This window comes from Sebastes umbrosus, chromosome 15, assembly GCF_015220745.1.
Source record: "Sebastes umbrosus isolate fSebUmb1 chromosome 15, fSebUmb1.pri, whole genome shotgun sequence".
Classification (NCBI taxonomy): Eukaryota; Metazoa; Chordata; class Actinopteri; order Perciformes; family Sebastidae; genus Sebastes; species Sebastes umbrosus.
The window spans coordinates 30,758,612-30,779,046 of NC_051283.1; the positions used below are offsets into that span (position 1 = coordinate 30,758,612).

The 20,435-nt window shown below is 42.2% G+C and overlaps 1 protein-coding gene and 1 long non-coding RNA gene across 6 annotated transcripts in view; both read right to left on the reverse strand.

The window, feature by feature from the left end:
• Window positions 1-216: 216 nt before the first annotated feature.
• Window positions 217-511, reverse strand: LOC119503179. The gene is made up of 2 exons (XR_005210266.1): window positions 429-511; window positions 217-287 (listed from the first exon to the last, which is right to left on the reverse strand). It is a non-coding gene; the product is annotated as an uncharacterized LOC119503179 (long non-coding RNA).
• A 2,710-nt stretch (window positions 512-3,221) lies between these two features.
• The window catches only part of col11a2 (collagen, type XI, alpha 2), a 58,904-nt gene continuing 41,690 nt past the window's right edge, over window positions 3,222-20,435 (reverse strand). For 3 of the 5 annotated variants that reach the window (XM_037794588.1, XM_037794587.1, XM_037794589.1), the window contains 38 exons: window positions 18,459-18,503; window positions 18,283-18,336; window positions 17,986-18,093; window positions 17,188-17,241; window positions 17,013-17,066; window positions 16,475-16,519; window positions 15,537-15,590; window positions 15,116-15,160; window positions 14,942-14,995; window positions 14,728-14,781; window positions 14,367-14,420; window positions 13,988-14,185; window positions 13,097-13,150; window positions 12,818-12,925; window positions 12,596-12,703; window positions 12,406-12,459; window positions 12,230-12,283; window positions 11,897-12,004; window positions 11,394-11,447; window positions 11,251-11,304; window positions 11,064-11,117; window positions 10,885-10,938; window positions 10,685-10,792; window positions 10,478-10,531; window positions 10,120-10,173; window positions 9,976-10,029; window positions 9,153-9,206; window positions 7,899-8,006; window positions 7,714-7,767; window positions 7,426-7,587; window positions 7,250-7,303; window positions 7,075-7,110; window positions 6,928-6,981; window positions 6,571-6,850; window positions 5,623-5,735; window positions 4,915-4,983; window positions 4,498-4,734; window positions 3,343-3,489 (listed from right to left, as the gene is read on the reverse strand). In XM_037794588.1, coding sequence (XP_037650516.1) covers window positions 3,343-3,489; window positions 4,498-4,734; window positions 4,915-4,983; window positions 5,623-5,735; window positions 6,571-6,850; window positions 6,928-6,981; window positions 7,075-7,110; window positions 7,250-7,303; window positions 7,426-7,587; window positions 7,714-7,767; window positions 7,899-8,006; window positions 9,153-9,206; window positions 9,976-10,029; window positions 10,120-10,173; window positions 10,478-10,531; window positions 10,685-10,792; window positions 10,885-10,938; window positions 11,064-11,117; window positions 11,251-11,304; window positions 11,394-11,447; window positions 11,897-12,004; window positions 12,230-12,283; window positions 12,406-12,459; window positions 12,596-12,703; window positions 12,818-12,925; window positions 13,097-13,150; window positions 13,988-14,185; window positions 14,367-14,420; window positions 14,728-14,781; window positions 14,942-14,995; window positions 15,116-15,160; window positions 15,537-15,590; window positions 16,475-16,519; window positions 17,013-17,066; window positions 17,188-17,241; window positions 17,986-18,093; window positions 18,283-18,336; window positions 18,459-18,503 — 3,159 coding nt within the window. Of the gene's footprint in view, window positions 3,490-4,497; window positions 4,735-4,914; window positions 4,984-5,622; window positions 5,736-6,570; window positions 6,851-6,927; window positions 6,982-7,074; window positions 7,111-7,249; window positions 7,304-7,425; window positions 7,588-7,713; window positions 7,768-7,898; window positions 8,007-9,152; window positions 9,207-9,975; window positions 10,030-10,119; window positions 10,174-10,477; window positions 10,532-10,684; window positions 10,793-10,884; window positions 10,939-11,063; window positions 11,118-11,250; window positions 11,305-11,393; window positions 11,448-11,896; window positions 12,005-12,229; window positions 12,284-12,405; window positions 12,460-12,595; window positions 12,704-12,817; window positions 12,926-13,096; window positions 13,151-13,987; window positions 14,186-14,366; window positions 14,421-14,727; window positions 14,782-14,941; window positions 14,996-15,115; window positions 15,161-15,536; window positions 15,591-16,474; window positions 16,520-17,012; window positions 17,067-17,187; window positions 17,242-17,985; window positions 18,094-18,282; window positions 18,337-18,458; window positions 18,504-20,435 lie in introns of all 5 variants that reach the window. The other 2 variants (XM_037794590.1, XM_037794586.1) reach the window with 1 other exon arrangement.

A 20,435-nucleotide genomic window follows, 5' to 3' on the forward strand; every position in this document is an offset into this window, starting at 1 on the left:
AACACAAAGTAAAATTGACTACACTTCCTGTTTTCTGTTGCATAACCCCCCAGTGTTATCTGTGGTAAACCCTGGGAGGAGACGCTCGTCTCACTCCACTGTCGGGCACCGGGCATCGATGTGAGGGTGGGGATGGAACCCCGCTTTGCCGCAACCAGAACCGGGAACTTAGCAGCCAAGCCACCAATGCCACACGCACTGAGGACTGTTCTCTTGGTATATTTGACTTGGTCATTAGGAGTTAGACCTGAAAACAGACTGTGTCACATAAGGATCGAACTCACAACCTCCAGTAATCCAACGAGAGATCTACCACACTGAGCTATCTGACCAGATACACTCATGACTGTTCTCTTCGTATATTTGGCTTCGTCATTAGGAGTTAGACCTGAAAACAGACTGTGTCACATAAGGATCGAACTCACAACCTCCAGTGTTCCAACCAGATATCTACCACACTGAGCTATTTCACAAGTCATAATACAGTGTGTTAAAAAAAGAATCCAAAAAAGTCAAAGAATAAAATGTTGAAAAAAAAGTCATACTATATATAGTATGTCGAAAAAAAATCATTGTATAGTATGTCCAAAAAAAGAATTAAAAGTCACAGTATAATGTGTCAAAAAAATAAAACAAGTCATAGTATGTCAAAACATTTTATGAAAAAAGTCATAGTATTATTGTATGTAGAAAAATGTTATGAAAAAAAATAATATTACAAGAATAAAGTCGTAGGTTTACGTGAAAAAAAACAAGAGTCAAGCAGCTCTTTTTAAAAGATTATATATTACAGAAACAATAATTTTTAAAAAATGTACTTACACACATTATAAAATAATACTTTTTTCTCTTTTCAGCACCATATGTTTTTTATGTTGAAACATTTGTCTTCAACACAATAAAAACTAAAATATTTGAGGTCATTCTCTCTGGAGAATCTCAAGGTCAGATTTTGAAGTATGTTTTGGCCATCCTGCCCCGTTTCCCTGCTATAGTAAATACAAAAAAAACAAAACAAAAAACAGATAAAACCAGACCCCTAGTATGATATCACCCATAGCCACGTTATACTTATAAAACAATAATCATATTTTAGTCCCATGGTGGCTGACAGAGCTGTCTCCTCCCTCTCACAACCTTTCTCCTCCCCGCTGTGGTCTCACGACAGAAAATGAAAAGATCAGAGGATCAATATTATTTAGCACCTCAGAGTAGATCAAAGCTGATTCAGTATTCCCGTGATGCATCACAAAGCCCAGCGAAGCCTGAAACCAACACACGCCAAGTCAAACAGCAGCAACGACAAAGAGATGTGACAGAACTGGAGAGTCACCATTTAATCATTACAGAGGAAGCAAAATTTAACAGCACAAGTACAGTTGTTTGAAAAACACTAAAAAAAAAAAAAAAAAAAGGGATATTACAATAAAATATGGCCACAGATTCTTTGGTTCTACAAAAAGGAGTTTGGACAGGGGCGGGAACAGAAGCACCATAACTCAGGCTGGCTAGTTTGAGTTAAACATGTGAGTCACTCGCGTTCACTTGACGTTTTCAAGTGTCAGCTGCAGGAAATAAATACAAAACATACCACATTTGACTGGAATATTTGGTGGTCCGTGTATTTTTAATCTCAAAGCACCCTGTTTGTTTTAAATAAATACATTAGAATATCATTATTTCTGTACAAATGGAATGTAATGCACATTTTCCCCAGTAAAAAGCTTCATGAAATTGTAAAAGAGACTAAAGAAAATGGAAGGACACAAAGTGAATACTAAAACGTTTATGCTTTTGGTATAATTAGCACCTTGCCACACACAGTTTCTTTTCAGTAAAGCATGCATTTTTATTCACTGCTGTATGAAAAAAAAGGAGGGAACTTTGAATCTCATATACATATTTAAAACCTGATGATGTTTTTGTGCTTGGATGCAAAATCAGAATGGATGGAAAAATCAAAGTACTCTAGAAAGTGACTCAGCAATACTGGACTGGTGTGTGTGTGTGTGTGGTATAGCGACCCTGGTAGCCTGATCCGTGATCTAAAGGAGAAGAATCAGCCCTTTTAAATAAAAAGGCACCAGTAACATGCAAGTATAATAGCATTAAGTTCAGCACACTTTACAAAAAAACAAATGGCTTTTAAATTCACTGATCTAGGATCTTTGTATCTCGCATGCATGCAGGAGGTTTGGTTAACAAATGAACAATTCAAAGAGAGTGTCTGCTGAGGGAAGACAATAAATCCTGCGTCACACTGGATTCCAATAACCTCGCTGCATGACACCAGACAGATTGTTTGAGCACATTTTCAGACTCTTTTAATAAAGGTGGTCATGAAGAGAATGTTACAAAAAGTAGAGATTCACTTGGCGGCAGCCTAAACATGACAAACAAAAGGACCCAGCTGAGAGCTCTGTGCTGAGAGCTCTGTGTTTTCAATGTGAGCAACATGACTGACGAGTCGCTGGACTTTCATTAAGTTCTTACAGAACTAGACGACCAGGAGAGTTCGCCCTCCTTTTGTCATCATTTTCCAGCCAGTTCGGTGTCGTTGGATTTGATTTTGAGTAGAAGATCTTCAAGTACAAAACAGATACAAATCTGAATCTGAATGACTAAAGAATCAAACCGTTCAGACCATCATAGATGCAGACGGCTACACAGGAGCCTCTCACACCTCTTGTCGGTCAGAAAAGGGGCGACTGTCAACCACGTTGCTCGCAGTGTGAAATTAAAGAAAAGGAAATGTCCAAGTGTGACCCTTGTTTTTGGTGGAGGGTGAAGGGGGAGGTAGAGCAGGTGAGATGAGTGGAAAAAGAGAGAGAGTGAGACAGCAGGGAGGAGAGAAGAGTGAGAGGGGGATCAGGCTTGACCTCTTCACCAGGCCGGCCTCTTTCGCTGCTGGTAAAGAAAACACCGTTTGATTCCGAAGAACACTCTCTCCTGTGGTTTCGTTTTTCTTCTTCCTTTCTCTCGCGGTCATAGCGCCCAAACGATGGTCTCCTCTCCGCAAGTTTTTTTTTTTTCCTTTTAATTTCTCTCCTCTTTACTTTTTGTTTGACGTCCATTAATTGTCGGGAGGATGTTGCGTTCCCCAGGCACGTACTTGAGCGTGAGTGTTTGTCTCACAACAGCATCTGCGTATGTAAATGTGTGTGTGTGTGTGTGTGTGTGTGTGTGTGTGTTTCATATCATTTACAAGTTAATTTACAAATTACTGGGCGTGTATGTTGGCGTGTATATTATATATAAGTGTGTCTCTAAGTGCATGTGTGTGTGTGTGTTGAGTATTTGTTGTTCTTTGCATGATGATTTGTGGAAGTGTGTGTGTGTTATTTAGCCTTGGAAACAGACAGGTCCCACATCAAAGCCAAACTGCTGGTTGCTCTCCCCAAAGTCTGACACCTTGATATCCAGCAGAGGAAGATGCTCCACCTGCGGCGTGTTGATCTCCAGGACTGTCCTGTCGAAGCCCTTACGATACTGCAGAGAGACGGAGACACGTGTCATATTTACAGGTGGCATGATGAAATAACATCATTTTAATTATGTTCATATTTAAGAGAGTTCACAACTGATGAGATGAGGTGGCCGGATTAATTATTTATCTTTCCCATTCAAAACAAGTGAAAACATATCTTCCTACATAAAAATAATAAAAAAATAAAAAAATAAAATATTGATATTTTCAAACGTAAACTAAAAAGCCATCTCTTTAGTCTGGCATTATGTAGTGTTTTATAATTTTATTGTTTTTATTTTTAATACTTATTTTATTTATCATCATCATTATAGTGTTTATTTTACCCTATTTTATTTAATCAACATTTTATTGCTGATCATTATTATCTATTTTATTCTCTTTTATTTTATTAAAATTGTATTATTTTAATATAATCTGCTTATTTTGTGTAGTTTAATAATTTTGATTGTTATTTTCTTTATCTTCTATTATCTTAAACACCCATCTCTTATTGCTTTCTTATTCAATTAACTTATCTTGGTTGTTTTGGTGCATTAGTCTCTAAATCCATTTTTAACACTCTATATTTTTGTCGATTGTCTGTCCAGCACTTTGAATTGCATTTGACTTGTTTGAAAGGTGCTATATAAATAAAGTTTGATTGATTGATTTGATTCTATTTCTATTTCAAGACATAATATCCAATAGACAGTAGATCAAAAGAGTGTTAAATTAAGCTGAATGCTTCATTACATCCTGTAAATGTCGACAACAACACTGGTAGAAATTGAAAAGGTAGTTTTCAGTGACGACAGCACACAGTGCAGTGGTGTGGTTTCTCCTGTGAGTTCCAGCTTTCAGGTGATGCACACCACTTCTATGTGACATCTACTGTTGACCTGTTACTGTTATTATTATTATTATTATTATTATTATTATTATTATTATTATTATCATCATCATTATAGTGCAGCATTATCAAAGATAAACTGTTTTCCACAAAGACTCAATAAGGTGTGTAAACTCACAGAGCAGCCGTCGACCAAGGCCTTGATGTAAGGGTTGGTCTCGTAGCTCAGCATCTCGTCGTTGGCGCCCTGGAGGTGCAGCGCCCTGTCGTAGTTGTTCTTGGCGCTCTTGTCGGCCCAGGCCACCGAGCGGTGGCAGTGGTAAGTGAGGGTCTGGCGGGCCTGGACGCTCAGGAGACGCAGGAAGCCCAGCTGGACCACGCCCACGGGCTCACCGGTAGAGTCCACGTAGGAGAACTGGGAGGAGGATGAGGAGGAGGAGGAGGAGGAGAGGAGGCAGTAGGGAAGAAAAGGTGGAAGAGCAAAAGGAGGGGAAGGGATGATGAAAATGAGTCAGGAAGAGAACATAGATGGTAATTAAGTAACTAAGAACAAAAGTTTGCCCGCCAGTCTTCATGTCACTGAAGGGTTACTAACCTTACTCCCGGTGGCAAATTGACTGTACCAGGATCCTGGAGTCTCTTTGTCCCAGGAGCTCATCGCCACCTGCCACAAGAATCATCCACATCAAGTATTAGTTTGATATGTTTATTTTTGCACAAATAAATCAAATAACTAAGACCATTTTATTTATTTCTGAGAAAACAATATGCAGATGCAATTGGGAAATTAGTTTCTAGACAGCGGGCCTTCAGACACTGCAAATCTCCACCAACACTGACTAGTACTACCACTTTTTTACACCCAAATACATCATCCATTCTCTGTAACCGCTTATCCCATTCAGGGTCGCGGGGGGACTGGAGCCGATCCCAGCTGACATCGCGGTACGCCCAAGGTACACAAAGGGTACACCCTGAACAGGTCGCCAGACTATCACAGGACTGACACATGGAGACTGACAACTTGCATGACTGTGGGAGGAAGCCGGAGAACCCGGAGAAAACCCACGCTAACACGTGGAGAACATGCAAACTCCACGCAGAAGGGCCTCAAGCCGGGTTTGAACCTGCAACCCTCTGTGAGGCAACAGTGCTAACCACCGTGCCACCGTAGAAATGCATCATTCTTAAGCCCTTTCTTCTTAACTTCACAGTCAGACATCTAGGAGTTAGTGTTGGGGGGGATTTATGTTCAGAAGGATTTTAAGGAGAACTGACAGCGTTGCTGATTGAGTGGACTGACCGTGTTGATGCTCTTGCTGGGGTACAGGCACGTCTCAACTCCGCTGGTGAAGTTACAGAAGACCTTGAAGGAGTCTCTGGAGCAGCCCTGGTTGGGGTCAATCCAGTACTCTCCTGCAGAGGGCGACAGAGAGGCGAAGCAATGTGGAAAACAAACGTTAAAACTTGTTGTGAATTATTCAATGAAAAAAAGAGTTGTTGTTGAGCATCATCCAGATGTTGAAACGACAATGATCACCACATCAACAACAGGACAGAGGGACCATTTCTCTGAGCCGGTGACAGCTACATTTTTTGGTTAATTCTAAGGCTGTAAATCGATTAATCAAAAATGAATGACACATTTTTTATCTGTTCAAAATGTACCTTAAAGGGAGATTTGTCAAGTATTTAATACTCTTATCAACATGGGAGTGGGCAAATATGCTTCTTTATGCAAACGCATGTATATATTTATTATTGTAAATCAATTAACAATACATAACAATGACAGATATTGATCCAGAAACCCTCACAGGTACTGCATTTAGCATAAAACAACATGCTCCCATCATAACATGGTAAACTGCAGCCCAACAGGCAACAACAGCTGTCATTGTGTCAGTGTGCTGACTTGACTATGACTTGCCCCCAAACTGCATGTGATTATCATAAAGTGGGCATGTCTGTAAAGGGGAGACTCGTGGGTACCCATAGAACCCATTTACATTCACTGATCTGGAGGTCAGAGGTCAAGGGACCCCTTTGAAAATGGCCATGACAGTTTTTCCTCGCAAAAAGCTTGGAGCGTTATTTAACCTCCTTCACGACAAGCTAGTCTGACATGGTTGGTACCGATGGATTCATCAGGTTTTGTAGTTTCATAGGATAGGATAGAAAGAATGATTGCGTTAAAGAAATTAGTGGCGTTAAAACGATAACTTTGACAGCCCTGGTTAATTCCCCTTACCGTCTTTGAGCTCCGGCTGGCTGAGGTGCAGGTCTTGGCAGGTGCGGGCAGGGCTGTCCTGGGTGCCGAGAGGGAAACGCATGGTCTCGATCTCCTGTCGCAGTGAGTTGAGGGAGCCGAAGATCTCCTCCATGCCCTCGCTGCCCATCAGGAACTCAGTGCCGGCGGCGTCAAACGCAGGCCTGTCGGTCTCGGGGAGCATCTGGCTGGCGTCGATGGAACGCTTGGACTTGGGACTCCTCTGGATGGGCAGGGGCTGAATGACCTCGCCTGGCGGGCCCTGGGAGAGCAAGTTTATTATGTTAATCAATCAACAGTGAGGTGCAACGACGTGAGCGATGCTAGTGAAGTACTTACTGGAGGTCCAGCAGGTCCTTGAACACCTTTTTCTCCCTTTGGACCAGAACCTCCCTAAATACACAGCATGGACAGATTACTGCATCGGATCCAAGTTGATGCATTTCATTCATTGTATTGGTTCCAAACACATTAAAGTATACTCACAGAAGAGCCTTTAGCACCTTTGACACCTTGAGGACCCTGTAAAAGATAAGAGGCTTTAGTTTCATAATGAGTTTTACTGCTCTCACTAATCACTGTAGTACTTCATAACATCTTCAGAACTGAGGCGAGAGGAAGAGGAAAGGCAGATCGTGGGATAAACAGTCCAGGCACTCACAGGCAGACCAGGAGGACCAGCAGGGCCGAGGGGTCCGGTACCTCCGGACATTCCCTGTTAATGAAACACGACACATGTCTATCGTGAGAATAGTTCACATTATTATCAACATCAATGTGAATAATGGCGGTTGAGTTGTCCCTCTCTCTAGCAGATGTGAAGGAGGTCACACTTACATTCTCTCCTTTTGATCCAGTGGATCCATGAGGCCCGGACAGACCTCGGTCTCCCTTCTCTCCCTGCTCTCCTGGGGGTCCGATGAGACCGATAAGACCTGGGTGTCCCTTCTCTCCCTTGGAACCGGGGTCTCCACGCAGACCGAGCAAACCAGGAGGTCCCTGCAGGAGGAGAAGAAGAAGAAGACAGTGAGGAGATGAAGAGAGAGATGGAAGAGGAAAGTTGGAGGGTTGAATGAGAAGGAAGTAGGAAGAAAAGACTGCAGTTTGATGAAGTTGTGATCTTACAAGAGGTCCTGGTGGTCCTTTCTGTCCAGCAAGTCCTGGAGATCCTTGCTCACCCTGAAACACAGATAGACAACACATTCAGTAGGTGTCCATCCAACACGCATCACTTGTTACTCAAGAAGTATCGTCCTGTCTATCGGTCGCATTAACAAAATACAGAAATAAATCTCAGTCTCTATACTGACCACTGATCCCGGGAGTCCTCTGAGGCCTTCTGTTCCTGGTTTTCCTGGTTGACCCTGGGGCCCGACGGGGCCGGTTTTTCCTGGGGGGCCGACAGCACCTGAGTCTCCCTGTAAATGATGACAACAAGGAACATGATTAAAAAAGGTTTTTAAAAGTTATTCCACGCGTTACGTATCAGTATAAGGCAGGGGTCTGCAACCTGCAGCTCTTCAGCTCCTCTCCAGAGGCTCCAGGAGGATTTTTAAAAATGGAAATGAATAACTGTTTTTTGTTTACATTTTCATTTTCATTTATCATTGTTGTAGGTCTATGGTACGACGGTACGACGGTACGACGGTACGACGGAGTATTAGGGCCACATTGAGGGAAAAAAATAAATCTGAGATTTAGAGAATAAAGTCATAATATTATGAAGCAGTAATTTTACGTCTTATTTTCTCGTAAATTTACGAATTTATTCTCGTAATATTCCGACTTTTTTTCTTGAAAAGTTATGACTTTATTCACGTAACATTCCGACTTTTTTTTCTCGTAAATTTATGAATTTATTCTTGTAATATTACGACTTTTTTTCCCCGTAATATTACGACTTTCTTCTCGTTTCTCTTTTGATATTAAAGGTTGCTGACCCCTGGTATCAGATATGTATCACAATTGCCCAACAAGAAACATGAAAAGAGAAGTTACCTGCTAAAACTTCGGTTGCGTAAATAACAAAGAAGAAGAGAAATACATTCTCAGGTGGCTAATGTTCAGATTCAGACGACTTTATTGATCCCAAGAAGGGCAATTCAATTCACAGCTTACCCCATCACAAACACACACAGAGAGCATCCAGACAAACATCCGAAATGTTACAGAATAAAAGCAGAGTTAGTGATTTATTCTGGGTTTTCCTCACCTGCCACTCACTGAACATTTCTACCGGCCACTTCTGAAATCTATGTAGAACGCTGAGTCAGTGGTGACATGGACTTTTACCTGCCATAGCCAACATTTACCGTGTATTTGGCAGGTGGCAGGTGCTAATTTCATTCCTGGCCTGTGTTCATTAATGGCCTATTGAAGGAGGCTGGGACACGGGCGGACACGGGTCTTGGTGTATGATATGACGCGTGACCCAGCCTCTTACAATAGGCCTCCATTTAATGGAAATTCACCAGGAAGTGAGACAATGATGTGCTGTCTGTTTTCCATGAATTTAGACTTTGACAAGGAGCTGAAAAAAAGTAAAGAAAAAGCTCTGGACTCACCTTAGTTCCCTTCTCTCCCTGACGTCCCTCTGGTCCTCTTGTTCCAGCAGGGCCCTGGCAAATAAAACATGTAATAGTGCATATCATTATATTCTCTAATCAAATGTCACAATGTCATCAAATCTATAACAAGAAAGACGTCACTAGACTAGATTATTTGATGTCATTGAGCTGCATGTCAAATATATTACAACATCACTGTCTGCACTTATTATTGGATACCGACTGCAAACCTGCAGAACTACCAAGTACTTGTAGGTAAAAGAAAGAAGGTCCAAGGCACTCTTCTGGCAGGTTGTTAAAAAGCCTGTAATCAGATGGCTCTTTCATGGTGAAATTCTAAAAACATAGACATGCTTGAAGGGAATCAAGGACTTGACATGACGTCACCTGGTAAACCGTTGAGTGTGTGTTTGAGGCTTCAAGAGCTTGAAATGGTATAAATATGAATGGGGACAGTACTTTACGCTGACATAATCACGTTACCATGACGACGCCAAATGTGGGTTTTTATTTATGCTTTTTTTACTGCCTTTACTGCCTTACGAGACTGTCAAAGAAAGTTCAGATCTAGAGGTAGACGGGGCAGTTTTTGTCACTTGTAAGTCAAATATTTCTTCTCCTTTTAACTCTCAAACAACAACAAGTGTTGACTTGGTGAAATGCTACGTCACAATAAAACACACAAACTAAAAAAAGAAAAAGTAACCAGTGACTCTGGAGGAAAGAAGCAGAACGGATGCATGATGGAGGAATGTGCTGTTCTTATGTAAACCCTCCCTGGTAGGAGCAGGTGCCTGTCAGCTGAGGATGGTGACCTTACCCTCTTTCCTAGGGGTCCAGGAGATCCGTTCTCACCAGGTGGTCCAGGGGAGCCCTGCAAATATAGGAGGCAGAGAGGAGCAGATTGAGAACACTGAGGCGCTTCACAACACACAACTCACATATCTGCATTGATGTGACTTACAGATTCTCCCGCTTCACCGTCTTCTCCTCGCTCTCCCTTGGCGCCATCTTGACCCTGAAGTAAAGCAGATCAGGATTAGTGTTCTTCAGTGTGCAGTGTGTAGGATTTAGCCGGATCTATCAGCAGACATGGAATATCTATGTTTTTTTTAGTGTAAAATCACCTGAAACTAAGAATGGTTGTGTTTTTGTTAGCTTAGAATGAGCCCTTCATATCTACATAGTGACGGACAAGCTGAAGTGAACTGAACTGCTGGCAGCTGTGTAGCCACATACAACACAGCTTTAACAGAATATATTATTGATATGGTGGTTAAATAAGATGCTGACATGTATTCTTCAACAAAAGGGGTACTCACTCTGGGTCCCAGCTCACCAGGGGGACCAGGATCACCAGGGAAACCAACTGGACCCTGAAGTTAGAGAGAAACAAAACAAACTCAGAGGTCAAACAGTACAGGTCGAAACGTCGTCTGAATGTATCCCAATAAAAAGTCTAAAGAATAAAGTCATTGATCTGTGTGTCAGTGTCTTTGTGTGTGTGCATTTCATCGTGGGTGTCATACGGGGTTTCCTTTGGGTCCGTCATCTCCAGGTCCTCCCCGTCCTCCAGCAGGTCCAGCAGTTCCAGGTTGTCCAGATTCTCCCTTCTCTCCGCGCTCTCCACGAGGCCCCTGACAACAGCACACAGCTCTTTGTTAACTCACGGATGCTATTAACCAGTCGGTAAAAAGGCCTGATATCTCAACCCGCCTCAACTCTATACCTTCTTTCCTGGCTCCCCTAGGATCCCAGGAGGTCCGCTCTCACCGGGCTCTCCCTGTGGAGCAAACAGAGTTTCGTTTAGTTCTCAGGACGAGTTGAAATGAACTCACTTTGTATTTCTTTGGACATCATTAAACTTATAGTGCTTCAATGTTAGGAAAAACATATTAATCTCTGCACCTTCTCTCCAAGAGCTCCAGGATTACCCAAACCACCAGGAGGACCTTGAGGACCCTGAAGAACACACACAATAACGATTAATTTGCTGTTTCAGTGTTTCAATAGTACAGTAACAGCTCGTTGCAGTGTAACCTCATGCACATTACATCTTGTTGTCATCTTATAAATACGAGCTGTGAACACTCACATCGGCACCGTTGGGTCCAGCGGGGCCACGGGGTCCTGGGGGACCTGGAGGACCCTGGAAACATAAAGAGGCTCAAACTTTTTATCATCATTTATGATTTTATTGTGATAAAATAAGTCACTGAAGCAGTAATTATGACTCACCAGAGGTCCAACATCTCCTGTCTCTCCCTTCTCACCTGGTGGTCCTGGCAGTCCCTGGAGGACAGAGGGGAAAGTCACACAAAGAATTAGTTAAATTTAGCAGCTTAGCACAAGAGTGTAGCTGAAAACTTCATCTACATATCCAACTGAAAGCAAGGAATCTCTGTCTGTCTATGTGTCTGTGTGTCCTTCGCATATCTCCAGAACCGTTCATCCGATCTACTTTACACTCACTGGGTGTATTGCTGGGTACTCGAGGATGTACAGTGCCGAAGTTGGTACAATTCGGACATGCGACACGTACAATATTAATAAACTTTGAATAAAGAAGCGATAGCGCTCTGTGCAGCAGTGGAGGCGGGGCTCCAGGGCTCTGCAGACTCCATCGTGTTGTTCCCCCGACAACGCTGCAAACAGCAAAACCGGGAGCCATGCAATCGGCAGGCGCTCCAAATGGGCACTGATTTTAGTGACTCTACATCTGAAGTGAGTATTCATTATACCTGCAGTCCGATGGGTCCTGGGGCTCCTGGGAATCCTCTGGTTCCTTCGTCACCTTTAGATCCAAATGGCCCCTGCTGGCCCCTCGGTCCAAGCTCTCCATCAGCACCCTGCACCACAGAAGAAGAAAAACAGGAATAAAGACACAAGAGATAACAATAAGTTAGCTGGAAACACTGTCTTCATCTAGAACATGATAGTGACTGAACGTTCAGCAATGTTCGATGTAGCGTTCGTATAGTTTTTAAGTTCCCAGAGATCAGGAACAAGTATACAAGCAACTGGCTCTGCAGTCTGTCTGATTCAGTCTTCACAGTGTTAAAGTTTGTACTTACAGCAGGACCAGGCTGACCGACAGGACCCATTGGCCCGGGTGGACCAGGAGGACCCTATATACCAACAAACAAAAAAACAAGCATTCAAACGATGTGCAAAACAGCAGCGATGCGATAAACAGAGGAAATGGCATTCATTTTCTTTCACACTTGATGGCTTGATGCACGTCACTCACATGCTCTCCTTTTCCTCCCTTGGCGCCCTTCTGACCGTGTTCTCCAACCTCACCCTGCATGCGACAAAGAAACATCACGTTACAGCAAAGACACTGAAATGAATGATCATCACGGTAAGAGCGGGGTGGATTGAAATGGTAACTGAGATGTTTTTTTAAAAAGGACGCATTGGTATGAAGAGTTACTGGCCTTGTCTCCGTCCTCTCCGGCAATTCCAGGTGATCCGGCAGGGCCAGGCAGACCCACGGCGCCCTGCACTCCATCGCGACCGGCCGGGCCGATCGGGCCTTTCTCACCCTTTAGAGGCGCAAAAAGAACAAAAAGGAAAATTAATAGTTGAATCTTATTCCACATGTCGAGTCAAAATGCACTACTGCACAGTGGATAAAAACAAAATCCCAGAATACTCACAGGAACTCCCTTCTCTCCAGCGGGTCCAGGAGGCCCCTGAGGGCCTGGTCTGCCAGGAGGTCCGACAGGGCCAGCGGTACCAGATTGCCCCCTCTCACCAGGAGACCCCTAGAAAGGTACAATATCATAAAGACAGCACCAATTACAGCAGGTATTGATTAAGTGAATACTTCATTCTTAAATTGGATAACAATTGGATTGAATTAGGGGAAAAAAACGTTCCCTAAGTAGGCTTAGGATATTACAAAAATGTATATCTTTTTATGGTTTTAAACGTACGGCGGGTCCAGGAGGTCCGGCAGGTCCTTCACTTCCCTTCAGTCCTCCACCTCCCTGGAAGAAAAGACAAAAGAAAGGATTAATCAGTAATCCTTCACCACACATTTATCCCAAAGTCAATTTACTGCTATCAAATTGATCAATATAAGCCTGATGATCTCCATTCATTCATTCACTCATCTTCAACCTCTTATCCGGGGTCGGGTCGCCGGGGGCAACAGCTCCAGCAGGGGACCCCAAACTTCCCTTTCCCGGGTCACATTAACCAGCTCTGACTGGGGGATCCCGAGGCGTTCCCAGGCCAGTGTGGAGATCTAATCTCTCCTCCTAGTCCTGGGTCTTCCCCATGGCCTCCTCCCAGCTGGTCATGCCTGGAACACCTCCCTAGGGAGGCGCCCATGGGGCATCCTCACTACATGCCCGAACCAACTCAGCTGGCACCTTTCAACGCAAAGGAGCAGCAGCTCTACTCCGAGTCCCTCACGGATGACTGAGCTTCTCACCCTATCTCTAAGGGAGACGCCAGCCACCCTCCTGAGGAAACCCATTTCAGCCGCTTGTACCCGCGATCTAGTTCTTTGGGTCATGACCCAGCCCTCATGACCATAGGTGATAGTAGGAACGAAGACTGACTGGTAGATCTAGTTCTTTGCCTTCCGGCTCAGCTCTCTTTTCGTCACAACGGTGCGGTAAAGCGAATGCAATACCGCCTTCCCGCTGCTCCGATTCTCCGATTCAATCTCACGTTCCATCATCCCCTCACTCACCAACAAGACCCCGAGGTCCTTGAACTCCTTCACTTGGGGTAAGGACTCATTCCCTACCCGGAGTAGGCCGTAGTAGTTCCTGCTGAGATGATCTATACACAGTATTTCTCTTGGTCATACTCACAGGGGTTCCAGGCAGTCCTCTCTCTCCAGGGAAGCCTCTCAGTCCCGGGGGTCCGTCTTTACCGGGGCCTCCGGGGGGTCCGGGGTCTCCTTTGGTGCCCTCCTTCCCTGATGGACCAGAAAGTCCCTGCTCTCCAGGTGGACCTGGGGGTCCTGGGTGGCCGCGCTCGCCCATGGGGCCGGTCTCTCCTGATGGACCCTGGGAGGAGGGAGGATGGAGATGGAGATGGAGATGGAGATGGAGATGGAGATGGAGAGGGCACCGAGGGAAAGAAGATGTTGGGAGAAAAGAAAAAGAAAAGGAAAGTTGTGTTGTCATGGAAACTGATTTTCTGTATCAGTGATGAGAAAACTCTGCTCCGTGATCGGGGAAAACTCACCTGAGGCCCAACGACTCCAGGAGGCCCAGGTGGACCCAGTTTACCTTGGAAACCCTGACGGAGAGAAATTCAGTTAACAAAGAAAACTAGAAATTCTAAAGAAAGCGTAAATAGGTACATCACTGAGATCGAACAAACTAGATTCCTCTTTGAATCCAATCCACCTCTACACTTCTACATTATAAGAAACTATCTGCAACAGACATTTCTGAGTGACGGGAGAAAACTCCTGCACACTGTCTCACTGACTTTTCTGTCTGTTCGACCTTCATCAGGCCACGACTGGGATCAGTGTTAAAGTCTTATATGAATAAAGAGGTGAATCATCTTTAAGAGTAGTAAATACATAAATACAACTTACAACTTCTCCTCTCTGTCCAGGGTGTCCGGGCAGCCCATCCTTTCCTGGTGGTCCCTGTAAGGATCAATCATACGATCAATTCAATCTCCACCTTACGAGAGCATCAAACCCAAGACCACGTTGGAACAATGTCCTACAAGTCTCTGGAGTGATGCCACTTTGACTATATCTACAATCGCTCTCTGAAAAATTGGTATCAAGATATATTTCTTACAGGAGGTCCCTTTGGTCCGGGGAAACCGTTGGCTCCCTGAGGTCCGGGCAATCCCTGGTGAGAGAACAACATACGATATAATAAGAACATATAAGAATACCCAACAGAGAGGCACAGGTGTGAATGTAAAGCTCTGACAAAGTGTTACGCATGCAGGTGAAATGAATTGCTCACCCTCTCTCCAGAAGGACCGTGAGGGCCGTCGCTTCCCGAAGTTCCCTAACGAAACAAAAGCACAGTAAATGAAGATTTGGATCACAAACTATTGTTCTTTAATCTCTTTTTTGCTTCTTGAGATGGACTTCTCTCCAGTTTAGAGCCAGGTTATATTTGAGGTAAAGATCTAAAGAAATATGTGAATATATAGATAAAAACAGAAAACAGATGGCAGCCGGTGTTTAAGGCAAAACAGCAATGAATATATCATAATACTGGATCTTTACTGAAGTTCTGGGTGTCAAATTCTGTGAAACTGTGAGATTGTTGTTAACTATTAAATAAAAAAACAATAATAAACAACAATAATAATCATCATCATAGTGGCGTCTGCAAAGCAGCCTAAGTGGACACAGTTTCTCAGAACAATCAGACAAACCTTTGCTCCTGGTTTGCCGGTGGAGCCCCTCGGTCCTCTCTGTCCTCTGGGGCCCTGATGGACACAAACAGTGAGAACAATTAGTGGGAAACAATGCAAAAGTGATGCTATCTGTGATTTACCTTGGTGTTCCAAGAGTTTTAAATTCATCAAGCCAACGCTTAAAGGGGTGATTCTCAAAGTGGTGGACTCCCTGGGCTGCCAAATGGTGCTGTATCATTAAAAAGGGCAGATGGGGACCATTTGTGCCAATAAAGCACAGTGAGTCTATTACTTAATTAGCTTTGGGCCAGTATAACTCTGATATGATTGCGACACACTGCGATAAGATAAGCACTTACTGAAAGTCAGCTTTCGACTGGTCGGTTTAAATGTCTGGATTTATTAGGACTATGCCAGTTCATGCTACTGTTCATTGTCTGAAAGCTTTTGAGATCAATTACTTGACTATAAATGTTGTCGACGTATCGACACGTATCGATACTGAATATTTGAAACTGTTTCAATACTCATTTTCCAGAGTATCGCTACACGGGTACCAGCTGGGCTTTCTGCTCTCTCTTCTCTCAGCACGCTCACACACACTGCTATTTATCTTTTAATAAAAATAAAAATAAAATGTGCGCCCTTAAAAGTACTATATGTAACATTTTACATGCATTCTTCACTTTATATATTAAGTGAGACCTTCCTCGACTTTCTCAGTTGCCTATCACAGCCTGTGGACTGATTTCTATGTAAAGGACTCGGGACTCTTTTGCAGAGAAAATCCCAAGAAGCCGTTGGTTGCTTCGTAACGTTAGCTGATAAAGTAATTTGCAAACTAGAAGCTAGTTAGTATCATGGAGCCAATGGTCCAAATAAAACATAGGAACATTAAAGGAACATTATCTAAGGGATAATGCTGAAACAATGAATGATTAAATGTGAAATGGTACCGTTGGTCCTCTTTGTCCTCTTGGTCCTGATTTGCCACCGAGACCCTGAAAAAAACAAACACAACAAAACAATAATTGCAGATTCAGTCAGACAGAAGTGAACCGTAAACTACTGACTGTATGACTTAATCTACAGGATTGATCAGTATAGACCAGGGGTCAGCAACCTTCACAATCAAAAGAGCCATTTTAGGCAAAAATAAATCTGTCTGGAGCTGCAAAACATGTGATCATTGTGATGAAGGTAACACAGTTTATAGTCTAAGTATATAGTATATAAGTCTAATGCAGTGAGGGCCAAAGAGACAATGTACTACGGAGTATTAGGGCCACATTGAGGGAAAACACATCCGAGATTTACAGAATAAAGTCAGAATATTGCGAGAATAAAGTCATAACTTAAGGAGAAAAAAAGAATATAACACATAGAATTACTACTTTATAATATTATGACTTTATTCTCAAAATCTCAGATTATTTTTTTTGATCACTAATAATTAAAACCCTTAAAAAGCTGAATAGTCTGTCATCGGCTTACCCTCGTTCCCTTCTCGCCGTTTGAGCCGGGGAATCCTGGGAATCCAAGAGATCCCTAAAACAAAAAATCCACATCTCAACATCAGCACTGTTCCTCACCGTACAGCGGCCCGCTAGTCATCAGGATGAACGAGTATGAAGACGACAGAACGCTGTATATGTGTGTTTCCTCTTACCTTGGGTCCCTGTCTTCCGGGATATCCAGGAAGTCCAGGCACACCGAGTTTACCCTGAAATCACACGATGACGCCATTAATCATGATCCTTTAACTTGAATGGGTCACAACCATCGGTAACTTGTGTTTAAATATATTTGCAATATTATAAAATACTGTAAATTCCAAGTGTAAATGTCATGTTTCACTCAAATGCACCTATGTTTACAACCACAAGAGGGCAGCACAGTGATATTTCCTGCCTAATGTATTGTCAAAGAGGAGGCCTTACACTGATTTTAAGAAAAATGGGAATATCTTGGTAAATATGTGGGGAAATATTGGCATTTTGACAATGATATGTCATCAGAGATTATGGAAACATGCTGGGTTTTGATCGGTGTGATCCCGTCCGCGGCCCATTTCCAACATCCCGTTACCACATATGAAACAAACTGGCACGCAAACAGCCTTCTGCAGCGGTGGAAGCGAGCAAACCGACTGGATCGACAGAGATAACGTTAACGTTAGATTCTACCCGACCTGAAAAGCTATTAACTAAACTATTTGAGACACACAGACGGTGAAGTGATTCCGACTGCTGCTGACCAGAGGCTATAACGCCGTCGTGTCTTGAAGGTAAACCTCAAATTGCTATTTGAATTTGGACTGCTGTTACCCGTTTTAAACGCTAGCTGTCGGTGCTACATGTTGTTCCTTTAAGTGAATAATACATAAAGCAGGAAACATCAGTAACCCATCTCGCCTGACTAAGAGCCAATCATGTAATCGTGTCCTGATTGATTGAACTGGTTGTACCTTCTCTCCAACTAGTCCAAGTGGTCCGAGCTCACCGGGGGGTCCGACGCGACCCTTTGGCCCCTCTGGACCGTCCTCTCCTCTCGGCCCTGATACTCCGAGCTCACCCTGTCGGCAGGAGACAAAACAAAAACATCAGAATGACGCTGACGCAATATAATAATATAATAATAATATATATATGTGGATATATAGATAGATATAGACAGAAAATTGACAATGAATAAGTCGATCAATCTATCCTTCCTTCATTCATCCATCCATCATTCTATTAATGATCTGATTAATGTATCTTACCCTCTCTCCCTTGACACCGAAATCTCCCTTAATTCCAGGGAAACCATCTTCTCCCTAGAAACACAAGCAAAAAACATCCAGCACATATTCAGCAAAATACTATATCAACCTTTTTAACATATTAATGTACACTATGCCACTGTGTGGGTGAGTGGAAGTATCAATGCATCACTTACCTTCTCTCCCTTGTGGCCCTTCAGTCCACGGATTCCTTGACCTCCCTGCAATTAAAACATCGCATAATCAATACGCTGAGGAATTAGGTCTGTCAATCGATTAAATTATTTAATCTCGATTAATCACATGACTGTCCATAATTAATCATGATTAATAGCAAACTAATCGCACATTTTTTATCTGTTCAAACTGTACAATGTAGTATTTAATACTCTTATCTTGCTTTATGAAAACGTGTATATATTAATTGTATATTTATTATTGGAAATCAAATCAATCAAAGAGATTTCTCCAAAGGTCTTGCATGATGACCATAATTGCACTAATATCAAAAACTTACAGCGACTGTATTCTCAATTTATTTGAATGATTATCAATAATTTTTATTTATATTGTGAATCAAAGTCCTATTTAACTTTAGTTTTATTTTGTATTATTTATATAGGCTGTCAATTAATTATAATATATTTATTAATATATAATTATTAATTATTATTTTTTATCTGTTCAAAATGAACCTTAAAGAGAGATTTGTCAAGTATTTAATACTCTTATCAACATGGGAGTGGGCAAATATGCTGCTTTATGCAAATGTATGTATATATTTATTATTGTTAATCAATTAACAACACAAAACAATGACAGATATTGTCCAGAAATCCTCACAGGTACTGCATTTAGCATAAAACAATATGCTCCAATCATAACATGGCAAACTGCAGCCCAACAGGCAACAACAGCTGTCAGTGTGTCAGTGTTCTGACTTGACTATGACTTGCCCCAAACTGCATGTGATTATCATAAAGTGGGCATGTCTGTAAAGGGGAGACTTGTGGGTACCCATAGAACCCATTTACATTCACTGATCTGGAGGTCAGAGGTCAAGGGACCCCTTTGAAAATGACCATGACAGTTTTTCCTCACCAAAATGAGGACAAAGAAAACGGAAGAAATTGTATTTGGTTCACCATCTGATTCTCATAAAGTTCCTATTGTTATTCATAACGAAAAAATCCTGCAGGTATTTTCATATAAATATTTGGGAGTAATGATTGATCATCTGTTATCTTGGAAAGACCACATTGAATTTGTCTGTAAAAAGACAAAACAAAGAATTTACTTTCTCCGCCGTCTCAGGTCTTTTGGGGCGAGTAAACAAATTCTTCTATTGTTTTTTACTTCTGTGATTATGAGTGTCCTGCAGTATTGTTATACTACATGGTACAAGAATTTGTCAACTACTTTAAAGTCAAAACTGCTCCAACAAATGAAAATCTGCTCAAAGATAGTAGGTCAACCCCTTGAGAAACTCTATGAATCAGCCTATCATAATAACATCTTAAGGCTGGCTAACAACATCGTCTCTGACCCCAATCATGTTTTGAACAGTGAATATCAACTGTTACCATCAAATCGGAGATACAGGGTTCCACGATTTAATAAGGTTAGACTGAAGCACTCTTTTGTGCATCAGTCAATCCTTAAACTAAATATGGAGCCTAATCCCAGATCAAATGTGCGTTAAAGGGCCCTGAATATTGTCTTCTGTAATTGTAATGTTTAAATGTTTGTATCCTTGTTTATTGTCTTTGTCCTTTCTGTGATGTTGCAAACGGAGCTGCTGTTATGCAAAACAAATTTCAGACCTGTCTGACAATAAAGTATAAAATATAAGTATAAAGTATAAAATGTAGCTTAAGTTTGGAGCGTTATTTAACCTCCTTCTCGACAAGCTAGTATGACATGGTTGGTACCGATGCATTCATCAGGTTTTTCTAGTTTCTACAACCTAAACATCACAAGTTGCATTAAAACTTGTACTTGTTAATACACTAAGACGTTAATGCCGTTAAAATTAATTTGCATTAACTCGTTATTACATGCAATACCAAATCTTAAAAACAGTAAACTGTGCAAAAGGATCTCACAATCCAAAAACCTGTTTGCATAAAACAAACTGAAATAATAACTGGACT